The sequence below is a fragment of the Myotis nattereri genome (assembly GCF_964212035.1).
Source record: "Myotis nattereri genome assembly, chromosome: 3".
NCBI lineage: Eukaryota > Metazoa > Chordata > Mammalia > Chiroptera > Vespertilionidae > Myotis > Myotis nattereri.
The window spans coordinates 152,034,231-152,057,223 of NC_138077.1; the positions used below are offsets into that span (position 1 = coordinate 152,034,231).

Sequence of the window (22,993 nt, forward strand, 5' to 3'; positions counted from 1 at the left end):
CAGTGTTATCCTTTTAAGAAGAGGGAGGCATGAGTCCCACTCCTCAAAAAAGAGTGGAAGGAAGACCCAGAAGGAGAGAAAACAAGCAATCAAGCCTCCCTTCTCTGGACCAGACTCTCAGAAAGCGAATGCGTCTTAAGTAGGTTGAAAGGAAAGCTGGGAGCAGAGAAGACTTTCTCCCCACTCTGTTTGAACTCTGAGAGGGGCAGCCACACAAGGAAAGAGAGCAGAACTAAGACTGTTGCCATGTGAAGGAGCCCAGAGCCCAGGAGCCTATCAGCCATGGCCATGGGCTTGGTCTGCCTGAGCTTGGTCTGCCTGAGCTGTAGGATCTTAGAAGCTAGAGAAAGAGCTTAAATTGGATTCCCTTGTCAACACTCCCCATCACTACTACAGGTCATGGAAAACGTGCAGACATTCCCACACACACACTATTGGGGAGATAGAAGACAGCTAACATGAGAGTCGGCAAGCAAGAGAACAGGTTATTTTGCCTTAGAGGCTGAGGGCATGAGTGGGGGTGGGGTGGGAGGGAAAAGGGGGGATAAGGACACATATGTAATACCTTAATCAATAAAGGAAGAAAAAAAAGGTGCACAGCCTTCCTTGGGGGCTGAATGGAGGACATAGGTATGCTCAGGGCTCTGCTCCAACAGTGAGAGCCAGGGTAGGGCTGAGTTAGCTGGGGAGGACCACTGGGCCCAATCAAGCCAAGAGAACAAGCAAAGCACAGCGGCCACACCTCACCAGACACCACTCCCAGGAGCCCAGGACAGACCTGTCCAGGGTCCTCTAGCAAGGACCAGTGGGGGATTTTGAGGACAGTGTAGGATCCAAGGCCTTTACCTCATCACCCTGAAGCCGCCCACAAGCTCCTTCTGACCCTGCACTCAGATTCCATAGGGAAAGAGAAGCATTTAAACTCCAACTGCATCCCTCACACTGTCTCACCCATCCAAGCGGAAAATGCAGAACCATTCTCTCCTCATCGCCAGGCCATCTGGCATTAGTCATCTCCCTCAGGGTTTGCATAGCAGGAGTTCAGTATACGTCAGTGATTTCACTGTCAGTTTCCCTCCCTCATTTGCTTCTTTAATCAACGCTTGAATGAGTGGCAGAGGCAAGGGAACCCAGATGCACATAGGCATCTGGCAAAGGGTTTTCCAGCTGACTGTGTACACAATAGAAACTACTTTCAGGGAACCGGCCTTCAAAGTAGAATAAAAGGGCCCGAGGGACAGACTGCATTTGAGGGAATGTTTGAGCCATTGTCCACATGAAATTCAATGTTTCTGCTGCTGCCTGGGAATCTGGAACAACCCCAATGATGTGTTGTGTCCACAGCAGGCACAGGGCAGACCTGCCTGAGACGTTGCTGAGACTCTCAGCCCTTAGGCCTGCCAGCTTTGTTTCATGGAGCTAAATAGCCTCTAAATAATACAGAATATTATAGTCTGTATTTAGAGCAATTAAGCATCAGCTGCAATCAATTGACTCAATTCAGTTTTATTTCTTGAGAACCTCCTGCATACAAGATATTGTGCCAGCTTCCTCGGAGGTAAAAGAGAAATCTTACTCCTAAAGTTTGCTTAAGAGAAGCATGTGATTAGAAAATAAGAGAGAGAAGAGCCTGAAGTCATAAGAGCTATTTTTTTAAAGGTCATAGGATTCAGAAAGAGCAGTTCTACACAGTTAGAAGGATCAGGAAAGATGTCAAGAAGTATGGCCCTTTGAAGAACAAGAGTGCTCTGAGGTGCACAGGAGGGAGGAGAAAGTACTCTAAGTGGGGAGCTAGCCTGGCAAAGGTGCAGGAGCTCTGAAGGATGAGTGGTCTCACTTGCTTAAACATCTGGAAGAGAGTCCCTGGTCCTTAAGACTTGTGAGGGAAGTAGGGATTATTTTTTGAATGCCTTAAATATTAGATGGAGAAATTTTTACTTAAATTTATTGAAAATGGCGAGATATTGATATCTAAGTAGAGGGATGGGGTGTGGTCAGATGGGACCTTTGGATATACCACCGTTACATTTATAGTTATATTTCCTAAGGCCTCCTGCTTCAATAAATAAACCATTTGCTTGCACAAAAGGAGGTCCTTCTGTGCCCAGAAGTTTGGAGTGCTAAGCTCCCTCAAAATTTAACCATAACTCAGAGCTCATGTTTCTTTCTCATAGAAGATACCCTCTTGTGTCCCTGTGTACCTTCCTTCATAGCAATCATTATAGTTTATGCATATTAACTTATTTGTGTGACTATGTGGTTAATGTATATGCCCAATAAGATTATAAGCTCTGTAACAGGAGGATGTGTGGTGCCTCTTTGGCCCTCATGGTATTCTTAATGCCCAACACAGTGCCTTGCTTATAGCAGGCACGCATGAATATTTTGAATGCAGGTATGCATGCAGGAAAGCAGGAATGCATTGATGTAGAAAAGCATGAAAGCATGAATGAACTAGTTAACAATAGTTTTGCAGGGCGGTGTCTTTGTATCATTTGAACCACTGCTCTACCCTTAATTGTCTAATTCAACTAGCTACCAGGCATGTATGGAAACACTGGATTTCTTAACCATAAGTTGTAACCATTGACAAACTTCAATAGGGGAACTTGTCTCACAGTAAATGCTGATCGAAGTCCACTGCAGATGGATGTTCCTCCTGAGGCCGCTGTGGGTAACTTTCTGATGAGTGCATCCCTTTCCGCGCCACCGTTTATCTGTACGAGTTCACTTTGGACTTGGGCAGCACTGTCAAACATCACCATGCCTACCCAGGACCCTTGCTCAACCGTCTGCAGCAGGAAAAGTTTGCCTGCTTGATTCATTCGTTTTAGGCGGTCACCACTCTGAATGGAGAAGCAGAAGACAGGCAGTCAGGTTGTGTTTAGGTGTGCAGACTAATAACAGAACAGGCCAGAGGGAATTTAGAAGGGGTTGTCTCAACAGAGAGCAAATGGCAGCAAGCTTACTCAAGGCATATCCTTCTATGGGAGAAATCTCCTTTATATTTAGTAGTATTTTGGAGTGGAATTTTTGGGCCTTTGTAAAAATAGCCCTAAAAGGTAAAACCAGATTAGGCTTTAGTTCAATCATTAGGCTTTAGAAACAGGTCTGTAGACCTGTGCACTGTCAGGGAAACATATATGTTAAGGCTGTGTCATTCACAAATCAAAAGCTAATTTAATTTGGCAAATGAGACTCTTGATGCTGAATGTTTGTTGACTAAAGTGGCGGTAGGCCTTCCTGATGGCAGTGGGAGCGCTGTAACATCGGACTCTCTGGGCTGGCTAGATTATACTGTATGCAAATGTGAGGCCTGCATCCAGAGACTGAGGCTCATTGCACGTACTTTCATGCTTCCAGACTTATCTAGGACCAAGCACACAATTCTCTGTCCTATCTGCAGCAATGAGAAGGTGGGTTTGGGTGGTGGTGTCGTCATAGGAGTGGTTTTCTTAAAGTCCTCAGAGCCGCTAATCACTTCCCAGGTGCTTCGCAGGTTGCATCTTTGGTTCTGCAGGTTTGGGGCTTCTTTGTTGTGGTTTTTTTCTGTACAGAATTCGACCACCTGAAATTGTCAGTAAAATGACATAGACAACAATAAACTACTGGTTAAAATCTTTAATGATTTGATTAATTTAAAGTATATTAATTCCTTGCCCTCCTCCCCAGTCTGCTTTGTTCACTCATAATCTTGGTCCAATCTCCAAATCACTGCAGAGAACTGCTGGAGAAAATCACAGTCACAATTAGAATTCCTATCTCCAAACATGCGCTCAACCTTGTGGAAACCTTAAGGCTTCACAGCAATCATTTGCTTGCTTTTGGCTTCCTTCCTACTTTTCTATTTTGAGCCATCACCACTATCACCAAGACAACTGCATTTCAAAGTTTCTCTTGTGGTACCATCTTATCTTTCCATCCTTTCACTTCCACTCACTTCTTTCCTTCCCAATCACTTGCCGACACCTCACATTCCAACTTTTAACACCCAACATTCAGCTCTCTCCAAAATCCACTTGGGTTTTCTGCCAGCTCCTCAAACCGCACATGTTCATAATTGAACTCATCACCTTGTCACCTTTCCGCCAACTTTGTTCCTCCTCCTCATGTATTTCCTAGCTTGATGCCACCACTATTCACCCAGTCTTCTAACTCAGGAACCTGAGAGTTTTTCTAGCTTCCCCCCACCTACAAAATAACCATTTCACTGTCTCTCCAGTTCATCATATTTTCTCCTTTTCCAATGGACTCTCTATTATTCAAGCCCTCACGCTCCCTCATCACACTATTGCAGTCTCCTATCTGATTTTTCTCCCTTGCTCCCCTGCACGGAGCGGCTATAGGGTCAAGCCTTGGACTGACCTGTGGCAGAGCCACATACAAGTCCAGCTTGGAGGGCAGAGCCCTCCTAGCACAATTAAGCTTGACCTGATAGTCCTCCCTTGTTCCTAGGTAGCTAATGAGCTGTGGGAGGTGCAGCAAGTGCTGCCAAAACAAGGTTTGAGTAACAAAATAGATTTGAAACTTATAAGAACATTGTAAACATGTTGACCACTCCCCTTGTTTTGCTTTGTGTGATCTGACTATAAAATAAAGCTTCAGCTTACAGGCTATGTCACTGTTTCCTCATCCAGGCAGTGATCCACCTAGCCCCAACTGTATTCTCTTGTCTGTTTTCTTTAATCCTTCACTGCCCCTCCTCAGGCTCACCCCTGGCTGTGCTGGACACGGTTCACTCCCCTTCCAATTGGTCCACTCCATAGCTGTCAGAGGCATCTTCATTCTTATTCCTGTATTTAAGACCCTTTGGTGGCTCATAATTGTGAAGTAGTCTGTACTACGTCACATAGCAAACAGCAATCTCTATAAAATGCATTTTCCCTTCACTCTCCACTTCACTCTGGCTGTGCAGTCCAAGTCTTTGATTCCCCCACGGTAGCCTTGTCAGGCTGTTGTATATCTTGACTTGGCTCATGATCCCCATTTGTAAACGATGCCTCTGCTTCTGTCCTCTGCATTGTGAACCTCACCTTCATGTTTCAGCCAAAAGTTCATTTTCAAAATAGTTTCTCATTTTCTACCTTTCCACCAAAGAAAAGCGAAATTTTCACTCAACCCTGTGGCCTCACAGAAACTTTAGTAAGGCCCCTTCAACATTGTAATGCATTTACTGAGCTGTAAATCCACCTATGTCAGAAACCTGTCTTATTAAATTTTGCTTCCTCAAAACCTAGTCCAGTATGTGACACGTAATAAAAGCTCAATATAAAAAAACCTGCACATCAGCTTTTTAATCTACAAAATGGTAGTAGTTACCATGCAAGAATTACATAAGAACATATGCAATAGGGTCAATACTAACGCAGCCAATAAGTGATAGTGTTTTTTCCTTTTATTTAGCATTTACATTGCTAGCATTTGGGGGATTATAAAAGGAAGAATAGTATACCTAAAGTAGGTATAATTTAGGTCCTCCTTCTCAGTGATTTTATAGTATTATCATTCAATTAAAAATCTTAAATACCTGTGATTCTATAATTTAGAATGCAATCATTAGCTGTAAAACAATTTTCTCTTTGCATTTTTCAGATCATTTTGGTAGTGTTTCCATGTTATCATTCTATTTACTTTTGAGTAAGGGAATCTGAAAAACTTCTGCATAAAACCCCAGGCAGAGGTTCCCAAACTTCACTGTGCATCAACTTCAACTCTAGCTTGGTAATTTAGAACATATATTCTGGAAAACTCCTGAGCAAGTCTGGAGGTGGACTGCGAAACCAGAGTGAAGGATGGGCTTAGGAACCATGGTGTATCATGTTGTTATTGACAAATTACTTCACCCTCTATTCCAGTGGTTCTCAACCTTCTGGCCCTTTTAAATACAGTTCCTTATGTTGTGACCCAACCATAAATTATTTTCGTTGCTACTTCATAACTGTAATGTTGCTACTGTTATGAATTGTAATGTAAATATCTGATATGCAGGATGGTCTTAGGCAACCCCTGTGCAAGGGTCTTCGACCGCCAAAGGGGTCGCGACCCACAGGTTGAGAACCGCTGCTCTATTTCAAGAGGAAAACATCACTTTATGTAAGAGCCTGGAAGGTAAGAGGGACTCCTCACTAAAGTCAGTTAACTGAAGCACTTAATCTTAGCTTGTGCAAATTCATTGATGTATATATTTAGCATTAATAAGGATAATTTTTTCAAGTTTATCTTATGGCCAACTTGTCATTAAAAAACCATTAAGAAATATTTGTAAGCTATTAAAACTATGTACAAACTCCGTAAGGGCACCGGCACTCTTAAAAAGAGAAAATTTCAGGAGCATTTGAGATCTTGCTCCCTTGCATATGTTGTCAGCGTGGCTCAGATAAACTTATAAAAAACAACAACAACAACAACAAAAAACAACACACACAAAAAAACAGAGAGAGAAAATTTTACTTAACAACTAAAAGTAAATAGACAGGCTGAAAAGAGATCTCTGAAAATTAAATTAAAGGCTACTGGTCTTGTCCTTATTAACTAATTAAAAGAATCCCCCTGGGTAAATTTCTTATTTAATGAAAAAACTTTGTGTTTGTCTGCCTTTAAGGATACTTGATGTCATTCTAAACACTGAAACTAAAAGCTAGTGGGAAGGAGAGGATGGAGGAGCAAGAATAAACCTGAAGAGGAGGAAGGGGGAGACAGGACTTTACCCTGATGTGCATTCTTGGCTGGCCCCACAGAGAATCAGCTGCTCAGTGATGCCTTCCTAAAATTTGATCTCCTGCAGCATCTGGGATAAAAACCTCATTGATTCATAGTGTTGAGAGAAAAAAAAGATACTTACAGAATTAACACTTGGTGAAAACATTATGGAAGCCTTCTCCGTCTGCTCACGATCAGGTAGGAACTCACATCCTTTTTCAAACAGCCCTGTTACCTTATCAACTTTGCAGGATTTGGTCACACAGCTGCCTCCTTGACACTTCTTTACTACATTTCTACCAGTAATATCTGCCGAACACCTGAAAATATATTAAGGTTGGATACTCAAGTGACATAATTATTTCAAAGGGCTTGACTCTGTGGTCGAGTTCCACCGATGACCTTGTCCACGATGTCCTCTCACAATTCAAGATACATCCTTAAACAGAAAAATTATTTCTGTTTGCCAGAATGTATCGGAAGAGTCCCCAAATGGTATCAGAAATTGTTTCTCTGCAGCAGAAAAGCGAAGTCTGGTTTATGGTTGCTGTTAGGATAAACAAGGGTTGCAGACCTGAGGCACCGCCTAAGGTAGTCCCCTCCTTCCTGGAAAATCTGGCCTCTGTTCCCCTCAAAAGGCTTGGGTTTTGTGTTCCTCATTAGTTTATGTCATACAGTTTTTACATAGCTCTTATATGTTCCTAAGTATTTTAGATTTTCCTTTATATTATATGCTTGTGAGTCTTATTGCTATCATAAGTGGAATGCTTTTCTCTAACATCTTATTATTTGAGTATATAAACAATATATGAACACTATAGAAAATTTGGAAAATTACAAAAAAGTATAAAGAAGAAAAGAAAAACATCATGTTCCACAATCAGAAATAAGCTACTGTCAACATGTTGAAGCATTTCTTCTCTCTGTATCAGCATAACATGGCGCATAGAGTATTGCTTCAGGCTTTTGAAAAACGTAGTATGTTAGTATAATTAAAAATTTAATACCTAATTATAATTTTATAACATTCTTTCAAACTGTGATTTTTTTTATTTTTTTTATTTTTATTGATTTTTTACAGAGAGGAAGGGAGAGAGATAGAGAGTTAGAAACATCGATGAGAGAGAAACATCGATCAGCTGCCTCCTGCACATCTCCTACTGGGGATGTGCCCGCAACCCAGGTACATGCCCTTGACCGGAATCGAACCTGGGACCTTTCAGTCCGCAGGCCGACGCTCTATCCACTGAGCCAAACCGGTCTCGGCCAAACTGTGATCTTAATAATTGCATGTTCTCATAGTATAAAATAAATTTAGCTTAATATATTTCATTTGATTTCCCCCAACTTGTCAGGACTAAAAATAAAACTTCAATGAATAAATAAAATTTCACATAAAATTTTGACTCTATTTCCAAGTTTGCAATGTGATTGGTCTTCAGACTAAATCATCAGATCAAAAGTGTGAATATTTTATAGATTGCTGATACAGCTTATTCTACCATTTTTCTTATAATGGGCTTTAAGCATGAAATTACTGGATGAAGAAAAAGGAAATATTTTGGAGATTTGATATGTGTCACCAAATTGTTTTCCATACTTGTGCCAACTTATGTCTCTAACAACCATTTGTAGGAGATCTCACCCACTAACAGTTACTTACTAGGTAATAAACGATTCTCATCTTTGTCAAATTTGCACCACTGTGATCTCTAGTAAGTCTGAACATTTTTATATGTTTATTCACCATTTTTATTTCTTCTTCTGTGGATTATTTATTCTCCTCCTGTATCTATTTCTATATTGTGATGTTATTGGTTTCCTACTGGTTTTCAAAGGTTCTTCATGTGTTACAATACTAAGCTTTTAAAAGGTGTTTTTTATTAATTTTTACAAATAATGTTTTTTATTTTTTACCTTTTTATTTAGTTTATGTTTGATTTATATGCAACAAAATTTTTAATGACTATATAGCCAAATTTATTATTCTTTTAGTTATATCTTTGTACAATTCTCGAATGCATAGAAAGACCTTCACCACATAGGAGTATGGTTTTTATTAATATTCCTTTAGTTGTCATTGTGACTATGATAGTTATATTTAATGAGTCTATTCAATTGGAAGAAGATCTGTTAATATTTTCCCCACACAGCTCAAATTGTCCTGATATCTTAAGAAATTCTGTTTTTTCTCATACATTTATAATTCTAGCTGTATTAAATAGTAAATTATTGTATATGTGTCTGTCAATTCACATTGCTTTAGTTAATATAGTTTTATTATATATATCTAAAATTCAGCAAGTAAAAATTCCCTTTATTACAACTTTTTAAAAAAAATGTTCTTAGGTACTATCTATTGAGTGAATTCTGATATTTTTTAAAAATAAGGTAAAAATGGATGTGCTTTTGACTAGTTTTATAAAACCTGTATATTAATTTAGGTTGAATTTAAATCATTCATGAATGGAAAAATCTCTCAATCTTTCTTGATTTTCTTTTAAAGCCTTTAGAAGGATTTTATAGTTTTCTTAAAATATGACATCTACCTTTTTTAGAGTTTTACACTTCATTATACCTTTAATTGCTATCTTCAATGGAGTATTCTGTCCATAATATTTGTGAACTGGTTTTTGTTAATATTTGGGAAGACAATTTGAATTTTCATTTTGTATCTGGTCACCTTGTTGACTCCCCCTGTCTTTAATTTCTATTTATTCCCCAGGGTTTTCTAAGTGGACCATATATCACCTGCATAAAAGCAGTTTTCTCTCTTTCTCATAGCTTTTCCCCCACCCTCCCATTTTTTAACCTCCCCGGTTTCATGTGCTATTGCATTGGATACAACTTTCTAAAAAAGGTTCAATAACTGCGCAAATAGTGGCCATCCTATGTTATCCCTGGTAATGTTTCTAGGATTTCCCTATTAAATATGATGTAGGCTGTTGGCTTTCAATTAATGTTTTGTATCATATTAAGGAAATAGCCTTCTATTGTGGGCAGTATTGTCATTTTGTGATTGCTTCTAGGCCTTAAGATAATTTTTTAAATTTAGAAGATAATAATCAATAAATTATTAATATGTTACAATAAAATTTCTTTTTCAGAGGACATGGTAATTAGCCAGATTTGCTAATGTTATCTGTGGAAGGAAGAACATGCTACATATGTAGATATTTCTAGAATATCTCTAGAAAGGAATATGTATTATTCAGCTTTTCTCTTGAAGGAATATGCAGTGTCTAATTGAATAGAAACTTAGAAAAGAGAAGTGGGAAAGGTACAGGTGTAGAGTGACATCCGTTGGCTGGGGTTTGCGAGGTTAATCCAACAATGATCACACCAGGGAAGTGGCCCTGGGCTGTAGTGTATACAGTGCAGAGGGAACAGCTAAAGGACTCTGGCACACTGTGCGTGGCTCTACGTGGCACTTAGTCTATTTATGCCTGAAGTGATATAACAATGAGGGGGAATATAATGGAAGTGGACCAAGTTGGCAGAGTCTGAATGTAATGACGAAAGGGAAGAGTGGAGAGCAGTAATGTCCCTCTGGGAGAATGGGAGGCCAAGGCTGAGCTCTGCTTGGAAGCAAGTAGCAAATAAAGAGTAACCAAACCAAAGCTGAGCACATCTCCTTACGGGGTCATCAGGCAAGAGAACTGGAAGCAAAAGTGGAGAGGGGTGGTGCAGCAATTTCCCGTCTTAAAAAGCAGTTGTTATTTTCTGACTCAGGCATAAGTGGTCATGGTGTTCAAGCTCCTCCTGAGAATCTACTGGAAAAATCGTTTATCTGTCTTCTTGACTCAAAATACTATATTAATTACTTACCTAATATCACAGCATTTTGGGATTTCTGGAAGACTTCTTATGTGGGCTTGGTGTGTTTGTTAGTCTTTTGATTCTGTCAGATATAACTTACTGTTCTTTTATTTAAAATATTTTTAGAAAGTTGTATCTGATCTGCAGAATTCTTTTTCATGTCTTCTGTTGGGTTGTAGTATCTGAAATGTGCTAGCTCTTTTAAATAAATTGTGAAGTTCCCTATCTTTTATGTTTGTACTAAAACAGTTCACTGAAACTGTTGGTTGCAAGAATTCACCCATACAATCATGGAAGCCAAGGGTACTTTCCAAGTGTTCAGTTTGCTTTCCATTGGCATCGAAATAGTTAATTAAACTGGGAGAAGTTTTCTGCTTTCTTTTAATATTTTGACTGTCAATCAGGTAATTTCCACAGTCTCTCCCAGGCCCATTCATACTGACAAAGTCCACACAGATATCATTCTGCTTTCAAGGCATTGAATAGCTCCATTAGCTTTGTTTATTTTACTGACTCAGACACAGGAAGATGGAGTCACTGAACATAGCACCTGTGGATTTCTTATAATTGTATATGCACACTCACAAAGGCAAATGGTTTGTAACTGAAGAATAAAGAACTCAACTAATTGAAGTGCTTGTAAGCTAAGCAAAAGTGGTAGTTTTGTGGAACTCTGCAACAGGAGGCACTAACAAAGAATGAGAGACAGAAAACAAGGCAAAAAAAATGGGACATTTTTAAAGCAATCAAGAAAAAATGGGTTGTGATTTAAAATAGTTTGGGAAAAGTCAAGTCAATATATCCATACCTTATTGCTTTGTTTCTTCCATTAGATAAGTAGAATTTCTGGTCTTTATTGTATTCATTAAATACTCCCCATCGTAGATGTGCCCATTCATGGACAAACACCTTTCCTGTGAGAAAATGTTTTAAATACCCGGTTACAGTAAGAATGGCAAAATTACTTTCTAATGCTGGAAGAAAGTAATTCTCCAGACTTTTATTATGCTTTGCTATGTTAATTTTTTTTAAGTTTTGACTTCCTTAGAAAGAAAACTCTAATATGACAACGCCACATTTCTGAAAAATATAACTACTTATTTTAGCTCACAAAATGCATATGAGGCACATAGGAAGTGCCAGAAAGTTTTTAATTCAAAGATAAAACAACTGCTCTGTCCTTTGCATAGCATACAGTCCAGTGGATGACATGCCAATCAGACAACTAAAATCCTTACTGGGGCAAGTGCAGTGATGGAGGGCAGCACATGCTACTATGAGGTCTGGAGCTTTGGTAGGGCAGCCAGGCAGCACCCCCAGTGGCTCAAACCCCAAGGTCTGCCTACCTCACCTCTTCTCTATTCCCATCTTTCCAATCTTACTGCCACTTACTCCTGAGTTACTGCCATAGCCACCCAGCTGCTCTCCATGTCTCCAGTCTTCAGTGGCTACCTTATGGTGTTCAGGGTTAAGTTCGCTCCTTAATATGAGGTCCCTGATGACCCCAGCTCTGTTCTTCTCTACACCCATATTTCTTGCTGTTCTCCACCTACTTCCAGAACTCTATAATCACAAGGAATTCCTGCACTGCTTTTACTTTCCAGAGCCACTCGAGGCCCCTTCTCATCTCTGGTTCTTTTCATGTAGTCTTTCTTTGCTTGGGATACGTTCCCTAGTTCTGTCTGGATAGTTGCTTCTCTTCTTTCAAAATCAAGTTTATATCCACCTAGAAGCCTTCTCTGACATCCCCAGACTAGGCCCAGTATCCCTCCTTTACTCTGTCATTATATTCCATATGGCACTTCCATTCTATTATAGTTGCTGCTTTCTTGCCCGTCTCCCACACTAAACGCTTGTCTCCATGAGGACAGGCTCCATGACTTCTTCATTGTCATGCCTGGGTGCATAGTGTCCAGAGCTTAATAGGTACTCAGTGAGTATTTGTTAAATTTAGAGGAATTCGTGACTTATGTACAGCCCAGTTTTCCTGGAATGTAAATTCCCAGATAGGCTGCATTTGGAGGGTTAGGTGAGGGGGTACACCTGAGGAAATGCTAGTATCTCACGCTGAGGATTTGGACCCTATTCTGTAGGTGCTGGGAGCAGAGGATGGCCTCTTAGAGGTAAGGGAAGATGGGAGAGAACATAAGTGGAGTCACAGTACAGAAAGGAGAGATTATGAAGGATTGCCATTCTATATGGTGACTCAGATGGCTGGAGTGGACCCAGAAGTGAGATGGGGCAATTAATATATCAATTCAGCACCTATTGATTGAGCCATACATTGGGAATTTTCTGGTTCTGTTATGGAGATGAAATAGAGTGTTGTCGAAGCACAAGAGGTATGTTTGATACATCTTCCTGATAAGTCTGTAGTGCTCTAGTGAATGCGGGGTGGGGCATGGAGGTACCAGGGCCCTTTTGTTTGAGTGAAGAAAATCAAGCTGGTTCTAATACTTTCAAGATAATAAAGATACCTGGTAGTAGTTATTAAGTAACCTAATTCGCTAATACTAATCACATTTGATTATACCTGGAGCGTACATATTTTATATATACTTCCTTATTGTTTGTTTTAATATTTTCTTCTAAAGATTGTTCTATATAGCTCATGGGCATGATAAAGAGTTTATTTTGTGAAGGAAAATTGGATGTTTTTCTTTAGTTACAGGTTTTTTTTGCAAGCTGAACTGCAAGGATATTCTCTGTGCTCCTTAAAGTGTGGTCCATAGTCCAGCAGTATCAGCATCACCTGGGAGCTTGTTAAAAATGCAAATTGCTGAGTCCCACCCCACACCTACTGAATCAGAATCTGATTAACAACCTCCTTTTCAATCTGCTTGAGCAGAAGTCTGAGAGCACTGTGAGTCTCCGCCATCTGGTGGCTACTATGTGAATTACAGGCAGGAGGTTTAATTTGTTCAGCAGTCTCCTTATCAGATCCATAGAAACCTAATAACATTTCAATAAACGATTACAGCTATTTTCTGATAGTAATAACTTTTTTAAATTAAAAACACTATAGTTACACATTTATGCAGAATATGAAAAATTAAATTTCTAACCGAGAAACACACTATTCTGAACCCCTGCTTTAAGTGAAAATGCATGCTGTAACGTTATTTGGCTTATATGTGCTTACTCGGAAAGATAATGCTATTTTGATCTACTTTGAATATAAAATTATTAAGTTGTGAGGAACACAGTGGAATGTTTCTTCTCTACCCATACCTTGTGGTCCATATTGAGACTTTTTTCCTGTTATGAAGTCAGGAGTGAAATGAATCCTTTCACCCTTTTCTCCACAATTTCCCATCTGCTCAGTATAGGGATCATCGTTTCCTGGAGGATTACGTTCGGCAACTAGAACATCAGCCTGAAATTTAAGAAAATGTTTTCATCATTACAAAATTTTAGCAAATGAATTGACCTTATTCACACTGGAGTATTGTGAACAAATTTCATTTGGTTCTAGAATATTATGATGAAAAAAAAAATCTAAATCACCGAAGGAAATTGAATTTGAAACAAGAACTTGATAATCTCACATTTTTGTAGGTCTCCAGTTTTGGTCTCATATACTCAGGTTTTGTCTTCCATTTCTCAGGAATCAAAATGGCAACATTTTTGAAATAGAATCTTTTTCCTGTAGCTTCAAACAGATATGGAGATGCCTGAGTCACCATGTCCTGGGGGAAAAAAAGAAAACATATCTAGCAAGCACAATTAGGACTGTAGGCTAAATTATCAATCATTCAAATTTACATTTGTATTTCACATTAGAAAAACTAGTTAGTAAAGACCAGTTATTTATAAGACTGGAAGGGGAGATGTAGAAATACCTTTTATTGATAACTAGAGGTCAGTGCACAAAATTTGTGCACTTGAGGGGGGGTCCCTCAGCCCAGCCTGCACCCTCTCACAGTCCTGGAGCCCTCAGGGGATGTCCATGGGGAGCCTGCCTAAGCCAGCAGTAGGACATCCTTAGCACTGTCACTGTCACAAAGGCGGGAGAGGCTCCCGCCACTGCCAGTGTGCTCACCAGCCGTAAGCCCGGCTTCTGGTTGAGTGGCACTCCCCCTGTGGGAGCCTACTGACCACCAGGGGACAGATCCTGTGTTGAGTGTCTGCCCTCAGATGGTCAGTGCGCATCATAGCAACCGGTTGATCTGCCATTCAGTCGATTTGTATATTAGCCTTTTATTATCTACTAGAGGCCCAGTGCATGAAATTCATGTACTGGTGAGAGTGTGTTGGGGGGGGGGGGTCCCTCAGCCCAGCCTGTGCCCTCTTGCAGTCCAGGAGCCCTCAGGGGATGTCTGACTGATGGCTTAGGCCCATGGAAGCGGGCCTAAGCTGGCAGTTGGACATCCTTAGCACTGCCACGGAGGCAGGAGAGGCTCCCACCACTGCTGCCGTGCTTGCCAGCCGTGAGCCCAGCTTCTGGCTGAGTGGCGCTCCCCTGTGGAAGCACACTGACCACCAGGGGGAAGCTCCTGTGTTGAGCGTCTGCCCCTGGTGGTCAGTGTGCATCAAAGTGACCAGTCATTCTGCCATCAGGCCAAAACTGATTCTCTGACATCCCCCAAGGGGTCCCAGATTGCAAGAAGGCACAGGCCAGGTTGAGGGACCCCACCAGTGCACAATTGGGGCCAGGGAGGGACACAAGAGGTTGGCCAGCCAGGGAGGGGCAATGGGAGGGCTACGAGAAGGCTCCAAGACATGTCTGGCCTGTCTTGCTTAGTCCCGATTGGCCGGACCCCAGCAGTAAGCTAACCTACTGGTTCGAGCGTCTGTCTCCTGGAGGATTAGGAAACCTCCAGGGAGGTTCATAACGACTGGTCAACCAGCCAACTGTCTGCCCCCTGATGGTCAGTGCATGTCATAGCGAGCAGTTGAGCAGCCTTAGTGTATCATTAGCATATTACACTTTAATTGGTTGCATGGCCAACTGGATGACTGGACACTTAGCATATTAGGCTTTTATTATATAGGATACCAGGGGCCCAGTACACAAATTCGTGCACCTTGAAAGGAACTGTGGGCCACAAGGCTGCAGTGGGCACAGGGGCAGGTCTCAGCCCACCCTCCACACTCCCACCCAGGCCCTCCCACCATGGCCCATGGTCCCCTATCTGCCAGCAGCCCCGCCCCTGCTGCCGCCACTCCCATGCATTGATGGGTGCCAGCCCCACTTGCACCGCTAATGGTGCCAAGCAATAGGGACTGGTGCTGTCAGTAGGTGCAAGCAGTGGCTCTGGTGCCAGCAGTGGGTGCGAGCAGGGCTGTTGCCAGCAGAGGGTGTGAGAGACAGCTGCCAGCCCTGATTGCCCCTCAGGAGCAGAGGGAGATGGAGAAGCCCTGAGGGACAATAGGGGCCAACAGCTGCTGCTCACACCCACTGATAGTGCTGAGTGATTAGAGCCAGCACTGGGCGCCAGCAGCAGGTGAGAGCAGTGGCTCCTGTGCTGGCAGCTGATGCAAGCGCCAGGCAGGACCACAGTGTGTGGGAGCAAAGAATTTTCAGTAACCACTAGATGCTTGCTCAATGACAGCAACCGGTGCCCTGCCTTGGCCTGGCGCCCCCACTCACCTGCTCCATCATCTCACCGTGGCTGACAGCTGCCATGTTCCACGCTCTGCCGCCTGCTGCCGACGCCCGCCATGTTCCATGCACACCCCCTGGAGGTCAGCGCATGTCATAGAGACCGGTTGTTCAGTTGTTTTGCCACTCGGTCTATTTGCATATTAGCCTTTTATTATATAGGATATATAAAACCCTAATATGCAAATAGACCGAACGTTGAAACAACCGAACAAGTGAAAACCCGGTCATTATGACATGCACTGACCACCAGGGGGTGCACGCAGAACAAGGTGGGTGTCAGCCTTGGTGGGATCGGGAGCCACTGCTCACACCCACTCATGGTGCCGAGCGATTGGGGCCGGCGTCGGGCACCAGCAGCGGGGGCAAGCGGCGGGTGCTGGCCCCAATCACCCCTCAGGGCTTCTCCACCTCCCCCTGCTCCTGAGGGGCGATCAGGGCCAGCAGCCGCCTCTTGCCCCCGCTGCCAGCAATGGCCCCGCTCGCACCCTCTGCCGGCACCTGGCACCGGTCCGGATCCCTCAGCGCCGTCAGTAGGTATGAGCAACAGCTGCTGGCCCCAATCACCCCTGAGGGCTTCTCCACTTCCCCCTGCTCCTGAGGGACGATCGGGGCAGCAGCCACTGCTCACACCCACTGCTGGTGCTGGCCCCAATCGCTCCGTGCCATCAGCGGGTACAAGCAGGGCCGGTGCTGTCAGCATGTGGGAGCGATGGCAGTGGGAGTGGGGCTGCCAGCAGACAGGGGACCGGGGTCTGTGCCAGGAGGGGCCAGGCAGGGGCCAGACCCGCCCGCCCCTGTGCCCACTGCAGCCTCACAGCTCACAGTTCCTTTCAAGGTGCACGAATTCATGCACTGGGCCCCTAGTATAGGATAATAGCTAACCTTTTTTGAGCACTTATCACATGCTCTGTGTCAGAGTGTGATGGTTGACAATGCAGACTTCAGAGGCTGACACTAATCCTGGCTCCAGCACTTATTGTGCGTCATCTGGCAATTTCCTTGAGCCCTCCTGAGCCTCAGTTATCTATCCCATTTATAAAATGGAAAATATTATGGTGATTAGCTCATAAGAAATTGTGGGGATCAAGTAAAGTCAAGGAAGTCCTGGGAACCATGTTTACTTAGCACAAATGTTTGTGAAATGTTAGCTGTGAGTGTCATCTCATTTGATCCTTTGAGGATCAATAAACCTTTAAGGGAGAAGCTGAGAATTAGAGTGTGTAAGTATCAAGGTCTCACACCAACTTATAGTGGAGAGAAACTCAAATTAAAATGAATATGACTTCACCTGCTGGATCCTGCAGTAATTTTAGGACTAGCTAAATGTTATGGTAGTATTTATTTTTAGTGTAGTACTGTCAGATTTAAGGAAGTGGCACAATTATATAATTTATTTTCAAATTACACCCAACTTTATTTCTCTAAAATGAAGGAGCTGTAGAGTTTAATTTTAAATGCCCCTGAGATGCATTATGAAGACAGTAGAGAGGGTATTATAGGAGATTTATTATTGGAAAAGGCATAGGGTCTCTTAGGACTGAAAATCACTGCCCTCAAAAGTGAGTGTGGACAGAGGAAAGGGGAGGGCTGAAGACTGAGCCCTGGCAGCCACAGGCATTTAGCATTTAGTGATAGGAAGAGGAGGAGTCAGCCAAGGAGACTCAGAAGGAAATCAGCAGGCACGGGGTAAAGGTGTTTCAGGGAGAAGAGAATGATTATCGGTGTCAAAGGGTGCTGAGCAATTAAGAGAGGAAAAACGAACAAAAACTCATAGACAGACAGTATGGTAGTTACCAGAGAGAAGGGGGTGGGGGGCGGGACTGCATATATGGTGACAGAAGAAGACTTAACTTTGGACGGTGAGCACACAATACAATATACAGATCATGCACCATAGAAATATACACTTGAAACATATATAAGCTTATTAACCAAAGTCACCCCAATGAATTTAATAATAATAAAAAAGAAAGGTGAGGATAAGAAGTATTTGGCAGCGTGGATGAGCCATTTTAGTGGAATGGAGATGATAGCTCCAAATGAGTAAATTCAAGACAATGGGAGGTGAAATGGAGGCAGTGAATATCGACAACAGTGCAAGCAGGTTTGTTTTTGGATTTTATTTTATTTTATTTTTTTGTAAATTAAAGGAGAATGGAGACACGATGCAATAGCTGAAGGAGCACTTCAGGGCAAGGGAATTTTGGTTTTGTTGTTGTTGTTGTTTTTTAATGGGAACTATTATAACATATGCATGTGATAACGGCCGGGGGGGGGGGGGCGGGGGAGGGGAAACACTGGTAAAGCCAGAGAGAAAAGGGACCATTGCAGGAGGAAAGTCCTTCCCAGAGCAGACCAGAGTGCTTAGACGCCAATATTATAATGTAGAGTTTGGGTTAGTGTGTGTGTGTGTGTGTGTGTGTACAAGCAGTTTCACTTATACATGAGGTGGGCATGAGGCACAGAACCAGTCCCCCTTCACAGGGGGAAGCAGCACGTGGGTATTGGTGCCGAGTGAATCCCTCTCTACCACTTCCTAAGGGGATAAACTTGGGGAATTTATATTATTTTCCGAGCTTCAGTTTCCCTCTTTTCAGGTAGTAATAATGGTTGCCTTGTTCCTTCTAAAAAGCTTCTTATAATGATTTGCATTTCATTACTCCAAAAAGCGAGATTTTTATCAACCACTGGCAGATTTAACAATGTATCATTTTAAAAATAAAAACACGGAGTCAAAATCACCAAAAAGTTAAAAAGTAGGTATAAAGCTCTCTGTGTTAGAGCATTATATTAGAATCTGACTAGTGAAATGTGAATTTTCAATGTCTCCTAGGAAGCAGCAGCAGCAGCATGAAGTGCACTTGTCTTCCATGTTTTAACAGAAACATCAATAATGGTTTTTTGCTTTGGCCTCTGTTCCTGATTTTGAGAAGGCAACCTTGTATCCAAATAGACATTTAAACTTTTGAGGCCTGGAGAGGTCACGGATGACAGCTTATAGGGTTGGCTGGAAATGCCTTAGTGATAAGGATGGTATATTGTTCACCACTGGATTTCTGGTACCTGACATAATGGTAAAGAAATGGTCCCTTTCTCCTCTGGTACCAGCTTTGTAAATATTTGTTGGATGAATGAATGAATGAATGAATGAATGAATGAATGAAATGGTTGTGATGAATGGCAAATTGTCCAGGAGTGCCAAGAAAAGAGGTTCCTGGACCCACATACATTGAGGATACCTCCAAGATACACTGCTCCCATTGTGTATCGTGTGTGTGTGTGTGTGTGTGTGTGTGTGTGTGTGTGTGTGTGAGAGAGAGAGAGAGAGAGAGAGAGAGGGAGAGAGAGAGAGAGAGAGTTTTAGAGACAGAGACACAGAGAGTGTTTCTTCCTGACTCTCACTCTCTCATTTTATGGAGTGTGCCCTCTCTGCCTCTACAACTCACACTGACAGGGCAGTTGCAGTGGATGCAATTTGTAGGTGGACAAACCTTAGGGACTGTCATTCAATTTTTTAAAATTTAATTTATTGGGGTTGCATTAGTCAACAAAATTATGTAGGTTTCAAGTGTACATTTCTGTTCCCATCCCCCCATTACCTCTGGTAATCACCGCACTGTTGTCTGTGTCTATGAGGGTTTTATTTTTTTGCTTAATTTCTTCACTTATTTCACACAGCCCCCCAGTCCCCCTCCCTTCTGACAGCTATCAGTCTGTTCTCTGCATCTATGAATCTGTTTCTATTTTGTTCATTAGATTCTACATGTGAGTGAAATTATATGGTATTTGTCTTTCTCTGACGGGCTTATTTCACTTAGCATAATGCCCTGAACAGAAGCAAGTATTTAAGAGCTGACTTAAAGGCTTCTATTCCCACAAGAGCACCAGGGGAGAGTCTCCTCTCAGAAAACAGAGTGAGGGATGGCCAGGAAAGGCAGACAAGGTCACAATTAAGGTCCTTAACTCTGCAGAGCTGAACCTTAGTAGTGAGGAACTCACTTTTATTAACTACTTAGTTAGGGGTTCTGAGTACACTATTGCCCTTAACTTTTTAATTTTATTTTTCAATTATAGTGTACATTCAATGTTACTTTGTAGTAGTTTCAGGTGTATAGCACAGTGGTTAGACCATCATATACTTTACAATATGTGGAAACCAACTTATCTCAAACCCAACTCATTTAGTAGGACTCATACCAGAAAACCAATTTAATAATTGTGATAAGAAGTAGATTTCTCAGGAGGAAAACCCCTAAGAGTGAGGTGAAAGCATCTGGAAGCTCTAAAGCACCATGTAAATGTGCATTAGCATTGCCATTCTGGGTAAGGAATTTATGTTCTTCTGGTACATTCCTGACTGTCTAGCCAGAGACAGAAACTTGTTGGCTATATTTTTTTCTCCCACACTTTCCTTGTCTGTTGCTCCAAGGGGCACGTTCATGTTTGCTGATGCCATTTCTAAGGTTAGATACAATCAAAAACTTACCCAAGCTATCTGATTGTTGAGAGATTTCAAAAGGTAAAGCTTTCCCTTTCATCAGTAGCAGTAGTATCTGATAGGTTAAACAGATAAGATCCCGCTCCTTCCTCAACTACTGCGGTTCTCCAGCCCCATGCTCCTCCAGATGGTAGAGCTGGTTCTCTCTCCAAACTCCATCTTTCTGGGTTTGTTTCTGCTCAGAGCAAGGAACACTTGAGGGCAACCGATGGAACTCTTGTGATATTAACTTTTGGGCTCACACTCAGGAACTTTGGCTTGGTTAAAAAATTGAACCCTTTCCATCTAAAAGAATTATGGTTATGCCTACCATTAATTGAGCTCTTACTACATGCCAGACGCTATGCATGCATTTTTAAAGTTCTTTACCATACTTCAAGATAATTTTAGACTTATAAGACATGCAAAAATTGTACAAAGTTCCCACATACCCTTCGCCAAGCTTATTGCCCCATTTTACACACCAGTACTTTTCCTCATTACACACTACTGCCTCTGGGTGTGCTACAGCCAGATCCCCGGTGGTTACTTATAAGGCATTTCCCTCTTATTCTTAGTTGTTTGCTGTTGTACATGACCTCTCCACCTTATAACAGTTAGACACTCTGCCCTAGACAGGAAGTGTCTTCCTCCCTACTTCTTCCTTCCCCCAGAGAAGAAGTAATAAGTAAGGCAAGGCCGCTCAGCAATCTAAGAGGATCCCTTGCATCGGGGCTGAAAAATGCAGAGTTTCCTCTCATTGAAAGGATCAGGGCTGTTCTTAAATTAGAGGTTTGTATCCTGGGCTTCTCTATTAAAATCACAGAGAAAAGAGTTGTAATTAGAAGAATACAAAGAGACATCTAACATGAGCCAGGCAAAGGAATTATTCTCTGGACATCTCAATATCTACCAAATACCGCTGGCTCTGCCTTAGCGGAATCATCCACAATCAATAAATGCGGAAAATCATTCATTAAGCACCAACAATGTATGAAACTCTTAGCTAAGTGCATTACATTTATTATCTTCTCCCTAAGAAGAATCCTAATGGTCAACTATTCTATTTTCATTTTGCAACCGAAGATACTGAGACTTAGACATAAAAATACTTTGCCAATATCACACAGATGCATTAGAGAACTCATGCTTGCCCTCCACACATTACACTTAAATTGTTTAAAGCCTGGGTAGTTACCGTTTCCACCTTACCTTTATTTCTTGAATGAGTGTTTCATCTTCCGGCACATCGGGGTCAATTGCAATGACAATGCCTTCATAGCCGTTGTTATTCAGCTGAATGAGTGAGTTGCTCAGGGCCCCTTCCAGAAGGTGAAGGACCAAGATGAAAACAGAACTCTTAAACGGCCCCATTACTACACATCTCCATGTGATGATTCTCTTGGAAAAAATTTGGTTCTAGAGGCATCCTTCTTCACCCCTATTTATATGACTAGAGAGACACACATTTTCCCGTTATCAGAGGTGGTTTATCACCAGACTTTAACCCCTGGACCCAAAATTGTTTCACTTTTGCATTTGTTTCCAATATGAGGAACAATGTCTTAGTCTTAAATTTTGTGTACTTTAAATATTTTGTTTGAGAGGATCATTAGCCTTGCCCTCACCTTTGCCAGATGCTGGGAAAGGGTGGGAAGACCACATCCGGTTCCCTAGAAGGATTCACAGGTGTCAAGCGGCTTAGCCACTGAAGGATGTTTACTTCTTATAAATGATTGCCCAACCAGGGAGACTGGTCCACACAAGGCCACCCTCCCACCTCTGCCTGCCCCGGGGAGGCCTGGCTGTTTTATGCGTTCAGTAACTATTCATTAAGTGTGAGTCTTATGTCCAGTTATCCCTCAATGTGGTCATTTTTATCCTCATCGATCTTGACATAACCTTAGCACTTCTTGGTGCTTCCTTAGATAGTCCACTTGTACCAAAAGCATTAGCAAACAACATAGATATTATTGAATATTTCCTATTGGTGAGAAACCATATCTTGGGACAGTCCATTGGAGGGAGGGAGGGAGGGAAAGTGTTTGCCTCCTTCTCATATCCTACAGGTGATCAACCTCCCTGAACTTCCTGGCTGGGCCATCCAGTCTTTCAAATGGCTACTGTACAGAGAAGTCCCGCGCCCTGTGGTGTACAAGGAGTCAAGGATTCCCAGTGGAGCTTGGCTGGTCTCTGGCAGTGGAACCACTCAGGCCTGCAAGGAGTGTGTAGTGATAGAGGTGGAGCAAGTGACCGAGGATCCAGTAGATTAGGCAGCGGTTCTCAACCTGTAGGTCGCGAACAATGAAAATATATCCTGCATATCAGATATTTACATTATGACTCATAACAGTAGCAAAATTACAGTTATGAAGTAGCAACAAAAATAA

At 42.1% G+C, this 22,993-nt stretch overlaps 2 protein-coding genes across 2 annotated transcripts in view; one reads left to right on the forward strand and one right to left on the reverse strand.

The window, feature by feature from the left end:
* CLCA1 (chloride channel accessory 1) overlaps positions 1-21,977 on the reverse strand; it is a gene marked incomplete at its 5' end in the record, with an annotated part of 34,369 nt that extends 12,392 nt beyond the window's left edge. The window contains 7 exons of the mRNA XM_081086484.1: positions 2,619-2,846; positions 3,350-3,568; positions 6,842-7,019; positions 11,327-11,432; positions 13,750-13,894; positions 14,067-14,207; positions 21,816-21,977. Coding sequence (XP_080942610.1) covers positions 2,619-2,846; positions 3,350-3,568; positions 6,842-7,019; positions 11,327-11,432; positions 13,750-13,894; positions 14,067-14,207; positions 21,816-21,977 — 1,179 coding nt within the window. The remainder of the gene's footprint in view (positions 1-2,618; positions 2,847-3,349; positions 3,569-6,841; positions 7,020-11,326; positions 11,433-13,749; positions 13,895-14,066; positions 14,208-21,815) is intronic.
* Positions 1-22,993, forward strand: part of ODF2L (outer dense fiber of sperm tails 2 like) — a 355,423-nt gene that overhangs the window by 224,644 nt on the left and 107,786 nt on the right. The window lies entirely within an intron of this gene.